Genomic DNA, 12,656 nt, shown 5'->3' on the forward strand with positions numbered 1-12,656 from the left:
GAGAGAATCGAGCAACGTATGGATATGAAGTAACATGTGACGACGAAGCTACTGTTTGTTTTGGGAATTTTTGTCATCATGCAGTAATTGGATTTTAATTAACACACGAATTAGGGACAATTAATCAAGAGGTTGGTAATGAAAATCAGACGAAAAGTTGCTTATATGGAGTTTGATAGTTAAATTTTAGTGATGAGTGGCTCGTGGACGGTAATTGATGCACTTGTGTTGCAGTTGATCACGATTTGAAAAAAGTGTGGAAAGATTTTTTTGTATTTTTATTTTTTGTTATTTATTTCTTAAATTTTATTGAAAAAAAAATCAAGAGAAAAATTTAAAATATTCAAAAATAATTCAGTCAAGAAGAATTTTTTAATTGAAAAAAAAATCAAAAATTCCAGTTTTCATTAAATTTATACAAAAAAAAAAAAAAAAAAAAAAAATAAAAAAAGTGAAGTTGTTGCAACGACACATCTTCAATGATGTTTAGGCAATTAAATTGAACTCTTTCGAAATTTTTAATGGTATTTTTTTAAAATGTTTTTTGACATTAAGTTATTGAAACGTCTACGACATTTTTAAATTTCATATAAAAATTAATGAAGATTCTTATTTAAATTTATCAAAATTGATTTTTTTTTTAATTTTACGAATTTGGTCACGTGACTCAACTTTTAAATTTCAATATTTGATTTGCTGTAAATTATTTTTTGTATCATTTAAGACACTTTATTTTTTTAATTTTTCAAAAAATATTTTTTTCTTTTTTATATCTACAATTTTTTTTTATAATTATTCTTTAAATATTCTATGAAAAAAAAAATAAAATAATTAAAAATTATTGCCTAAAATTTAAATAATTTAATTATAAAATTTTTACTAAAAACCACGAAAATTCATAAAAAAAATATATAATTAAAATCTTATAAAAATGAGGAAAATTTGCTTTAAAAACACATAAACTCTTGAAATTTTAATAAAAATTCTTGAAGTCACGTGACCAAATTCAAATTTTCCCTCTTTATTCCGTAAATTGCACGAAAAACGCCATCTATGAACGAACACTTGAACAAATTTCACATTTTTGAACGCCTCATTCAATTTTTTTATACAAGCCCGCTAATTCAACCATTTCGCTTTCATGCTAATTCAATTCAGATTTTGCAGTGAAGCTGTGCAGCTGCAAAATTAGTCAAAAATAGCCAGTAAATACACAACGGACAAGCTCTAAAACAGCGAAAAACTTTAAAATTAAGGGTAAGTTTTGTCTGCAACATAAAATTTCCTCACAAAATGTGTTAGTTTTCACAAAAAAAGCGATGAAAAATTTGGCTTGGACAATTACAATCAAAAATTCTGGCGTGTACGCTTTTTATTGTTCAAGCACAAGTTTTTTCATGTTTTTGCTTGTTTTACTTTTGTTTGATAATTTTTTCACGCATTTTCATTGATGCTTCTGGTGGAAATTCCCTTTTTGTGAGAAATTTCAAGCGAAAACGCATTTTGAGGTTATCCAACTTTCACTCTCATTGAGTGCAATTTTGACCTTTTAAAGTAATTGACCTCGTTTTTTGTCTTTTGCAGACATGGGTGACTCGGATGATGAATACGATCGGAAGCGTCGCGATAAATTCCGCGGAGAACGTGGCGGCACCGAGTCTTCCTACCGCTCAGACAGGCGCTCCGACGAACGACGATCCGGAGGGCGTGACGAATGGCAAGACAGACCTCGGGGCAGACAAGATTATCGGGAATATCGACCGCCGCGCGAACGAGCATATTCGCCGCCGGAACGAAGTGGCCCGCCGATGAAGAGAATGCGTGGCGATTGGGAAGAAAGACCGCGTTATGGTGAGATTTTTTTTAGAATTTTCGAGAAAATTTTCGTAAAATAACGAATTTTTTGTTGTAGCTCCCGATCCTTATGGACTTTATGGATATGGACATGACCCCTATGCTCATGCACCAGCATTTGGACATATGCCGCCCGTCGCTCATCCACGAGAAGCGGCAAATCCCGCATTAGCTGGCGACATCCAAACACAACCAGCAATGATGACATTGAAGCAATTTTTGGTAACGCAAGACGATTCGATCTCCGATTCCGACGCAATTGCCAAATACAACGAGTACAAACTAGATTTCCGTCGACAGCAGTTGAATGAGTTCTTTGTGGCGCACAAAGACGAGGAATGGTAAGTTTTCCTAATTTTTATTAATTTCTACTTAATTTCGTGAAAAGACCAAAAATTAGGTAAACGCAGGTTTTCATAAGGTTTTAATAATTAAAGTTTAAAAATTTTCCTGCAGTTCATCTGAGCATAAAAACACAACCTCATTAACACTCCTCCATGTCTTGCCGCGAAAACTTTTAAAAATCGAACAGTATTTATTCACAAACCCCCTTCTCTCTTGCGTATCTTGATGAGGCAAGCGATCAATGCAAAAAATATTGTGCGATGGCGAGCAATGCCATCACGCATATTTCTCCTGCCATTAAATTATGCACTACGACTAAAAATCTTACATTAGAAATTCTAAAAAGAGTCGCGTTGTAGAGGTAAGATACAAATTTTGCATCAGTTAACTACGGTTGCATATATTTGTTAATTTTTTTCACCGTTTTTTTGTAGAATTTCAAGAATTTTTATCTTTTTTCCCTCACAGGAAGCGAATTTTAGTTGAAATAAATTCTAATTCAAGTGTTTTTGTCTGTTTTCTGTCATTAGGTTCAAGATCAAGTATCATCCAGAGGAGTCGGCAAAACGCAAGGAAGAGCAAGTTGGATATTTGAAGGTAATTTTCTGCAATTTTTAAAATTTTTGCATGATTACAAATCCAATTATGGTCAAAAGTAGTAGTTGGATCGTTGAACCTGCATAGAAAAAATTGGTATTGATAACTGTTTAATTTTGAATATTTGATTCAATTTTAATAAACATTCGATATCAGACAAAAAATCTTTTCTCAATAGATAATTATTTAAATTTTTGTCACAAATCCGATTTTGTTTAAAAAAAATATCGAAAAATAGAATTTTTAATAAATAAAGATACATTTTTGATCGAAAAACGTGAAGAAAAATCCAAAAATATACAAAAAAAATGATAAAAATTTGCTCTATTGACATTATTTTTAAAAGAAATTAAATTAAAAAATTGTTCAAGTCACGTGACCAGAATTTAAATTTGAAAAATTTAGCAATTAAAAAAAACAAAACTTGAGTTTTCTTCAATTTTGAGCTAAAATTTAAAAAAATGTATAAAATAAACGTTTAACTTCTAAAAATCGTATAAAATTGGCGTACAAAAAAAAATTAAATTTAAAGAATTAAGAAAAAATTCTCTCCTTTTTTCAAATATTGACAAAAATTGGGACAAAAATTGAAATAATTAAATTTTAATTTCATAAACTTTTTTTCATAAATTAATTTTTTTATTAATTTTCAGAAACGCATTGAAGTGTTCAACGAGTTACTCGAAGCAGGGCTTATCACAAAAGCGCCCGTGGATATGCCCCAATCGGAGCAACTTATCCGCCTACTCGATACGGTTGTCATTAAACTCGAAGGTGGCACGGAAGAAGACCTTAAAGCACTCGATCAAAAGCCCCCAGAAGTTCCAAAGCCCCAAATTGAAGCTCCCGCAGCAAAAACTGATGCTTCCAAAGCTGACGAAAAGAAAGAAGATGGTACAAATGAAGAAAAGACCGAAGCTCCCGCTGCCGAAAAACAAGCGAAAAAACGCAAAAGACAACGTTCGGAATCGGGATCGAGCAGCAGTGGCTCGTCGTCATCCAGTGACTCTTCTGACTCGGAAAATGAGGAAGAAAAGTCACCGGAATCTCCAAAGCAAGTCGAACAACCCGAAAACAACGGAAACGACGAAAAAATGGAAGAAACTGAGACACCTGCTGAACCCGAAGCAGCTCCCGAAACCGAAAATGACGCACCAAAATCGCCGAAAGAAGAGGGAGAAGACGTCGAAATGGCAGAAAAAACGCCCGCATCGCCAAAAAGCGAAAAAGAAGACGGTGAAAAAGACGATGGTGAGCTCGATAAAACAGCTGTTGACGAGCCAGAAGACAAAAAACCCGAAACTATCGAGCTGGATGCTGACGTCACGAAAGAACCAATTCGCGAACTCCATAAAACAAGTTCGATTTTCTTGCGAAATCTCGCTCCGACAGTCACAAAAGCCGAAGTTGAAGCAATGTGCAAGCGTTACAACGGATTTTTGCGTGTCGCCATTGCCGATCCGCTCGTTGAACGTCGTTGGTTCCGTCGTGGCTGGGTAACATTCCAACGTGAAGTGAACATTAAGGAAATTTGCTGGAATTTGAACAATATTCGATTGCGCGATTGCGAACTCGGTGCTATTGTCAATCGTGACTTGAGTCGTCGTGTGCGTCCCGTTAACGGCATCACCGTTCACCGGAACATCATTCGAAGCGATATTAAGTTGGCTGCCAAGATCGCGCATAATTTGGATGAAAAAGCAAACTTGTGGAAATTGGAAGAAGGCGCCACGGAGAACCTTAAAAACGGCGACACCTTCGGATTCCAAACGAGAAATCCAGTTTTGCAAAATATCACGGATTTCATCATCGAAGAAGGGTCTGCTGAGGAAGAAGAATTGCTCGGTTTGAGCAAAGATGAGAACAAAGCAGCTGGCGGCGAAGGAGAAATGATTGAACGTGACGACGAGTTGATTCAAGTGCTCGACAAGATCATTTTGTACTTGAGAATTGTTCATTCCGTGGACTTTTACAATCACTGCGAGTATCCGTATGAGGATGAAATGCCGAATCGTTGTGGAATTATCCATGCGCGTGGCCCTCCGCCACAAAATCCGGTCACTCAAACGGAAATCCAGGACTACACGCGTAATTTTGAGCAAAAAATGGAACAATTCCTCGCAAAAAGTGTCGAAGTTGAGGAAGAGGAGCTCAAACGCTTGGGTTCCAAAGACGCCGACAACGAAGTCGAGAAATTCATCAAAGCAAATTCCCAAGAACTTGGCAAAGACAAGTGGTTGTGCCCGTTATCCGGAAAGAAATTCAAGGGACCCGATTTTATCCGCAAACACATTTTCAACAAACACTCCGAAAAGGTCGAGGAAGTACGGAAGGAGGTTGAGTATTACAACAATTATCTCAAAGACGCCAAGAGACCACAATTGCCCGAAAATCCAGCAAACACAAAGAAGGCGCAAGAGGCTCCCGTACACAATGCGTAAGTTTATTCCTTAAAATTTAACGAAATTTCTCTAAAAATTGATTTTTATTTAAGTTATCGTCCCCCACCCTACGGCATGCCAGGATACATGCCTCCATACGGTGGCTATGCTCCAATGATGGGCGGCGGCAGAGGTCGAGGCGGATTCCGTGGCAGGTAATTACCAAAAATTTAATTAACTATAACATGGTTTTCTGTACCTTTCTTACTAATCGGCCAAAAAACTCGCGATTCTTTTAAAAAAATTCAATTTTTTGCCCAAAAGTGTCTTTGAAAAAAATCTTAAAATTAATTTGCGGTAAGTAACTGTCAAGTAAATCTCTAATTTTCGGCCCTTAGTAAGCGGGGTCCGGGTTAAACTCGTATTTGTAAGGTTCGCTATAAGTTTTACCCCTATTATTTCCAGCGCCCGTCGACCCAGGTGAGTTTTCCCCGCGAAATTTTCAAAGTTAAATGGTGAAGGCAACACCTGGTTTGACCAAAAAAATTATTTTAGGCCGATACAAATATCAAAAATGTTTTCGATTTCGTAAAAATTAATATTTTGAGAAATTTTAAGGAGGGCTTTCTAACATTGAGTGTCTGAAAATTCAGAAAATTTTTCAATTCTGAATATTTTGTTAAAAATTGTTCAAATTTCGTTGATTTTTGAACAAATTAGCTTAAAAAAGATAAAAATTTCCGTTAAAATTAGTTCAAATATTTGGATTTTTTTGTAAAAAAATTATCAATTTTGTGTAAAAAAATTTTCATCTGTTTTAATTTTTAAAAATCTTTAAAGTTCAAAAATTAAATTTTACTGAATGTTATAAAGTAGATTGAAAACGAAAACATTTTTGATTTTTGTATCAGCCTTATCAGTTCAATATCTTCTCTCGATACTAAACCACTCTTTTTCTTTTGCATGAAATTAACAAAAAAAAAAAAAAAAAAAAAAAATGCGTAAAACAAAATTTTTATTCAACGTCATCCGTCTCCCTTCTTTTTGCAGTGAGTTTATCGTTCCCCCAACGGTAGCGACTCCGGTGGACACGCGACGCAAAATTGTTCCGTACAATGATCTCGATTCGTTGGCTTTTGAGGATTCATTCATATAAACAGAATGAAGATCGTTCATTCAAAAAAACTAAAAAAAAATTGTAGACTAAGACAGACTTTTTAGATGGGATTTCAAAAAAATGCTGATTTTGACTTTAAATTGTTTTAAATTTAAAACTCTTCTTTTTTTGACGAGAAATAAAGGAAAAATGAAATTTATCAATGTTTTTGTTTCAATTTTTGGGAACGGTGAATTTATGTTTGTGATGTCCAAAACTGAAAATTTAACCAAAAACATTCTCAAAAAACCAACTTATCTCTAAATAGGAACGCGGAACTCAACGAAAGTCTCGATTCTGGTCTTGCGATACCAATTAACCTTAGTATGAAATCAAGCGAAGACAACAAGCCGCGTTATAAAGTAAAAGATCTTGTAAAGTTTTGGGATTCCCAAATTGAGAAATTTACGAAACAAGGACGATAGAAAAAAAAAATTATTCGGTAAATGATGAAAATTTTTCGATAAAGTCATGCAAAAATAAGAATGCGATTAGTTTCCTGACTAGATTTTTTGTAATGAAATTTTCTTTGTAAAAAATTTTTTTTTTAATTTTTTCATGTTTTATTTCAGGGGTGGAGGCGAATATCGGCCAGTCATTCATTATCGTGATTTAGATGCTCCTCGTGAACCAGAGGAATTTGCCTAAATTGTTAAAAAAAAACTAAATAGAACGATGTAAAAAATTTTAAATGTCACTACTTTCCCGTCAGTGTAGAATCAAAGTATTTTTTGTGTTTGTCACTCTTATCAAATAAAGTCATAAATATCATTAGATAAAAAAATTGATTTTTTTTTCACTAATTCTCATAAGGTGTCATGAAATTAATTTTGGCGTAAATGATTTAATTTTCTCTAAAAAAAATTAAGCTTTTCAAAATTTGGCTCAAAAATTTTAAGAATTTTAAGAAATTGCAAAAATTCAAGATTAGGCTTCAAAAGATGATTTTTTTAATCCAAAAACTTTTTTTACTTAAAATTCCAAATCTCATCAGTCAAATTTTTTTTTCAAAATCTTAAGCTTCAAATATAAAAAAAAATAATAAATTAAATTCATTTTGAAAAATAATTTAAATAAAAATTTGAACAAATAAGTTCACAAAATTTAATAATTTTACCAACAAAATTTAAAAAATTATTTTTATATACAAATTTTTTATTTTTGCCCTTTTTATTGATTTCAATAATTATTTAAAATTTTCTAAATAAGATTCGAAATTTATTTTAAAATACTTCAAGTGAAAAAGAATAAAAAATTACGAAATACAAAAATAATTGTCATCAAATTTAGAAAAATTGCAAAAATCCTTAAAATTAAAATTTTTAATAAAATTTTTAATTTTATTTGATTTTAGATTTAAAGATTTAAAGAATAAACAACTGAAGAATAAAAATTTATATAAATTAAAATTTAATGAATTAATTTTCAAAAAAAATTACCTTCATTTTTTTCTTTTAGAAAATTGGATTTTAAATCAAAAAATCTTTAAAAAAATTAAATTTATTAAAATGAATGTAAAAATATCGAAGAATGATTTTTTCAGAAAATTAAATTACTTTATTAATTTTTTAAAAGGTGAGTAAATGATTTTTTTTACTAACAAAATAAATCCTTCATCTTTACATAAAAAATAAATAAATTTCGCTTTAGATCACCGAGACCGAAAGAATATCCTGTAACTTGCTGTCCAATTCCTTGAACTGCTTAATTGTCTTTTCACCTTCGGGCGTGTCACCTTCATGTGCCAAAATTTTCAATCCATGTTTCAAATGCTTTTCTGCCTCATCCAGCAACTTGGCATGCTTAATTTTTTCTTCTGGATCATCGGTAGCCTTCAATCTGCGTTGTGCCAACTCGATCAAGGTAAAACTGAGCTCATAAAGGATGATCGCGGTGTACAATGCCAATCGAATGCTTTGTGGATCCAATTTATTCACAACTTCCATCAACTCTTGACACATGTGAATTTTTCGTTCCAACGTCGAATCGCTCAATTGCACCGGCAAATATTCCTTTTGATGCCCGTAGAGCTGAATTAAGCTGTGTTTCAACGCGAAAATGTGATAATGGTTTTTATGCAAGAACTGGGACAATTTATCGATGAGCGTTTCTGTCTCGCGAACACTTGCATTTTTGTTGTAAATAACGTTGTCGACCTCTTCCTGCATTTGTCCCATCAATCCAAGGACTTGTTCTGTCTTTATCGTGATTGGGCAACTATCGCATCCCCATTCCGTGTTGTCATCCAACGGATCGATCGGGAGTTGAATGCCATTGCAGCGTGCCATTTCCGATCCGAAGCACTTCAATGCACTGAAATACGTGCCAAGCTCGGTTTTGTCGCTGCAACGTTCGCATTTACATTTGAAGTATTTCGTGTTGAGAAGATGATCGCGACGAGCGAAAGTTCCCCACAAAGTGTGCGTGTAAGAAGTCGACAAATGTTCGCCTTTTTTGATGTCGCGACCCGAGGTGACGACAATTTTGAAGCCGTCGCTGTAGCTGAAGGTGTAGGTGCAATTGGGAATGCACGAGTGCTCCAACAAACACGCTGTCGGGAAAATTCCAGATAATTCTTGACCAGTTGGCAGGGGGATGCACATCGAGTTGACTTCGATGATGCCGCAGATTTTTTGCAGTAAATTTGCATCGACGTCTGTTAACATGTGTCTGCCCGTTTTTTCTTCGAAAATCTTGATGATGTCCAGGAAATTCTTTTGTAAGTATTTTACAACGCGTTCGTTGGCATCTCTGAAAAAAAATTAATTAATTTACATTTTTTTTATTTTTCAAAATTATTTAAATTGTACCAAATGAAACTCAAAAATAAGGCCTAAGATTTTTCTAAATCAATATTTCTCAAATTAATAAATTTGGTAATAAATAAAAATAAATTTAAAAATAAGCTAAAATCCTAAAAAAAGGCTAAATAAAGGCTAAAATACTTAATTTTCAATCAATATTTGAAGGATTTTAGAAAAAAATTTAAATTTTAGATTTTTTTTTAGAGTTTCCTTTGAAAAATTTTTTGTTTGATATGTTCTTAAATTTTTAATGTTAGAACACAAAAATTTATTTAAAAAAAATCATAAAAAAAAATTCTCATGATTTTTTTTTTATAAAATTGTAAAAAAAAAATCATTAAATATTTTTTTAAGGAAAAATTTTTTAAAAATAAAAAAAGATTAAATTAAAAATAAAATTACAAATTAAAAAAATTTCAGAAAAATTGCTGAAAATACCATAAATGTCGATCATTTTAAACATAATTTGATATTTTTCAAAATTTTTTTCGTCTAACTTAATTTTTCTACTCAAAAATGAGGCATCTAAATTTATTTATTTTTGAGTTTCATTCAGAAAAGCCTAAAAAATTAATTAAATACTTACTCGTAATAAGGCGACTTTTTCCGTTCCGCCTCATGCGCTTCCAATTCCATCAAAGCTTCCCACTTTTTCGGTCTCTTAACCTTCAACATCAAGCATTTCAGCGCAAAAAGTGTGTCACTGCGATAAAAATCCAAATAAGCCTCTGGATCTTCCTCCTTATTCTTGTACGGCGACTTTCCGAATGCCAAAACGCCACATTCCAATCCATGGAGACGATCATCCGTGAGTCCCTCGCAATCGTCTCGACATGCGGGCCAGCTACATTGGGCGCATCTCGTTGGTGCATACATCGGCACCGGCTTAAAACATCCCACACACGGAATAATTGGCAGGACACGATCATGCTCGTCGAGACTCCATTTGGGACCGACAACCATCGGGAGTTCCGTCAAAATGAAAGATTCGGCGGGGATGTCTCTCGTTGCCACTAAATGGCGTCCGAGGTGTTTGTCTTCGCAGATCTACGGAAAATTTGTTGAAATTTTGCAAAAGTCACGGAAATTTAACAAAAAATTACCTTAAAAGGACGACATTCAGCTTTGTGATCCTTCCAATGCTTCTTTTGGTGATCGGCAGAGCAATAAGTCGCGGTTTTGCAACCTTTTTTAGTGTCACATGAGGAATCATCAAGAAAAAATCGTTAGGTAAGTAGCTATTAATACCACAAAAGGCAGTTACTGTCACAAATATTTTTTTACTAAACTTACCTGAGCATGTCAATTGTGCCTCTGTGGATTGACAAAAAACACAAACCGTCATTTTGATGTCTCAATTTACTTTTTTCCTCGTTTTCCAGATATTTTTAAATAATTTTTCGCTTAATTTAATTTAAATTTCCTCTTAATTGCGATTTGAAAGATCTAACTGGGGCGAGAAAAAATCTTAAACTGTAAAATTTTTTTTCACCAAACATGTGAGCAATTGTCTCGCCTATCGCCAGTGAGAAACACAAAAATAAAAATAACTTAATTCTCGTGTTTTAATCTGCTTTTGTTGCATTGCTGAGAGTCCAAATCTCTCAGGAGAAAAGAAAAGCCGGGAAAACTATCGAAATCTCTCAAACAATCGCGTGTTATGGTCGCTCACACTCATACACGAGTGCGGATTCCATAAATATTTCAAGCATTACGGCACATTTTCCCTCAATTTTCTTCGGCGGTACAAAGTAAAGCTTCGTCTACTGCTAGATATTCAACGTATTCGCGTTTCGTGCGTTAAGTGTCAAAAGGTTGTGCACTCGCGTGGCATGCAAACACGGCGAGAGTAATTTTCCACCGACCTGATGATTGCTTTTGGTTGGCAAGCTGCCAAATTTTAAGTCACGTTTGAATGTTCTAGAGACGAGACGTGTTCTGGCGTTACTACTGTTTGTTTGTTTTCTCATTCATGCAGAGATTCGTCTGTAGCGTAAGCAGTTCAATGTTGCAACGGATTTTTTGTACTCGAAAATAATGGTTTCGATTCATTGAGCAAGGGATTTTTGGATTATTTTGAAGTACATGTCAGTGATGGGAAATTATGGGGTCTTAATTGGATACTTTTTAATTTTTTATGCTATTTTTTACGTTTTTGGACCTAAAACGATTATTTTTACATAATATTTATTATAGTTTTCGTTATTTTCATACTTTAAATCAAAGTTAAGAGAAAATTAAATAAAATAAAAAAAAAATAAAATAAAATAAAAAAATAAAATAAAAAAATAAAATGAATTTAATTTTGGTATTGACAAAAAATTATTTCCAATTAAATTTCAATAAAAAAATTTTATTTTTTCAATAAAAAATAAAAAGTTTTTTTTTTACCAAGTTAAGCCCATTTTTTATATAAATTTCCTATTTTTATCGTTTTTTAATCAAAAAGCATCAAAAAAGTCAAAAACTTTTCAAAAATTACCGATTTTTAAATGTTTTTATTTTTAAAAAAAAATTTTTATTTTTTTAAAAAATCTTGAAATATTTTCAACAAAATAGTTGACATGAATTTAAATAATCAAATTTAATGTAAGCAATAAAAAAATTTAAAAAAAAGTTTCTAAATATTGAACATCTTTTTAATGGTAATTCTCAGCACTTTTTTCAAAATTAAATGATTTTGTTTTAAATTTAAAATAAATAACTATTTTTTATAATCTTCCTAAAAATTTAAAAAGTTTTATTAAATCAAAATATTTTTTTTTTAAATTTTGAATTTTTTATATGAGATTTTAAAAAAAAAATTTTTTTTCAAAACTAAGAGATTTATGTAAACAAAATAATTTTTTTTTTCCAAAGATAATTTTTTGACGTTTTAAATGAAAAACTGAATAAAAAAGTATTGAATTTTTAATATTATTTTTTTTATATCAAAGTTTTCTCTTAAATACCTCGAAAATCCGGTTAAAATTTCGAAAAAATTTGAAAATATTTTTCTTATTTTAACATTTTTTAATTTTTTTGGGATTTATAAATAAAACATCGAATAAAAGTTTTATTTAAAAATAGTTTAAAATCATGAATATGTATAATCAAAAATTTGCCTCAAAATTTTTGTTTTTACGGACCTGCCCTCAGCTGACTAAAAACAAACAAATTTTTGATTAATTTCTCAAGTTATTTAATTAGATTATTTTCTCTCAAGTGGTTCACCGACCTTTTTTCCGTGAATTTCGTTGATCTTCTCACCAAAGATCGAGTAGAGAGAAATGTTGACCGTGATTTTTTTTTTTGATTCAATAACAACCAATAAACCTCGGAAGACACGTAATTGCAATAGATCACATCGCAGGAACATCGCTCGGCGTCTGTACCGAATTCGTTCGCCACGCTTGTGATTATTCACTAAACGCTCGTCTGTCCAAACAACATAAAGTCATAAAAAAAAACAAAACAAGTGGTAAAAAAAGCATAAGAAGATGAAACGGAGATTAGTTTACGTTTACCGATCGCCGTGAG

General features: G+C 32.2%; 2 protein-coding genes across 7 annotated transcripts; one reads left to right on the forward strand and one right to left on the reverse strand.

Moving 5' to 3' along the window:
• Positions 1 to 1,155: 1,155 nt before the first annotated feature.
• Positions 1,156 to 7,088, forward strand: LOC134836805 (serrate RNA effector molecule homolog). 6 transcript variants are annotated; one of them, XR_010162325.1, is made up of 8 exons: positions 1,156 to 1,257; positions 1,585 to 1,851; positions 1,913 to 2,195; positions 2,730 to 2,796; positions 3,450 to 5,233; positions 5,291 to 5,392; positions 6,602 to 6,847; positions 6,906 to 7,041. XR_010162325.1 is itself a non-coding variant. In XM_063852036.1 (8 exons), the coding sequence occupies exons 2-8, from the start codon at positions 1,587 to 1,589 to the stop codon at positions 6,979 to 6,981; spliced, it is 2,592 nt and encodes an 863-aa protein (XP_063708106.1). In that variant the 5' UTR covers positions 1,156 to 1,257; positions 1,585 to 1,586; the 3' UTR covers positions 6,982 to 7,088. The 6 variants fall into 6 exon arrangements, 5 of the variants coding, with proteins under 5 accessions (XP_063708106.1, XP_063708103.1, XP_063708104.1 ...); XM_063852036.1 differs by lacking the exon at positions 6,602 to 6,847 and adding an exon at positions 5,643 to 5,657 and having other exon boundaries at positions 6,906 to 7,088; XM_063852033.1 differs by having other exon boundaries at positions 6,602 to 6,775; positions 6,906 to 7,044.
• Positions 7,089 to 7,867: 779 nt separating this feature from the next.
• Positions 7,868 to 10,596, reverse strand: LOC134838064 (SET domain-containing protein SmydA-8). Its single transcript, XM_063853508.1, has 4 exons — positions 10,431 to 10,596; positions 10,241 to 10,323; positions 9,724 to 10,184; positions 7,868 to 9,084 (listed from the first exon to the last, which is right to left on the reverse strand). The coding sequence occupies exons 1-4, from the start codon at positions 10,480 to 10,482 to the stop codon at positions 7,980 to 7,982; spliced, it is 1,701 nt and encodes a 566-aa protein (XP_063709578.1). The 5' UTR covers positions 10,483 to 10,596; the 3' UTR covers positions 7,868 to 7,979.
• Between the last annotated feature and the right edge of the window lie 2,060 nt (positions 10,597 to 12,656).

Source organism: Culicoides brevitarsis, chromosome 1 (assembly GCF_036172545.1).
Source record: "Culicoides brevitarsis isolate CSIRO-B50_1 chromosome 1, AGI_CSIRO_Cbre_v1, whole genome shotgun sequence".
NCBI classification, from domain to species: domain Eukaryota; kingdom Metazoa; phylum Arthropoda; class Insecta; order Diptera; family Ceratopogonidae; genus Culicoides; species Culicoides brevitarsis.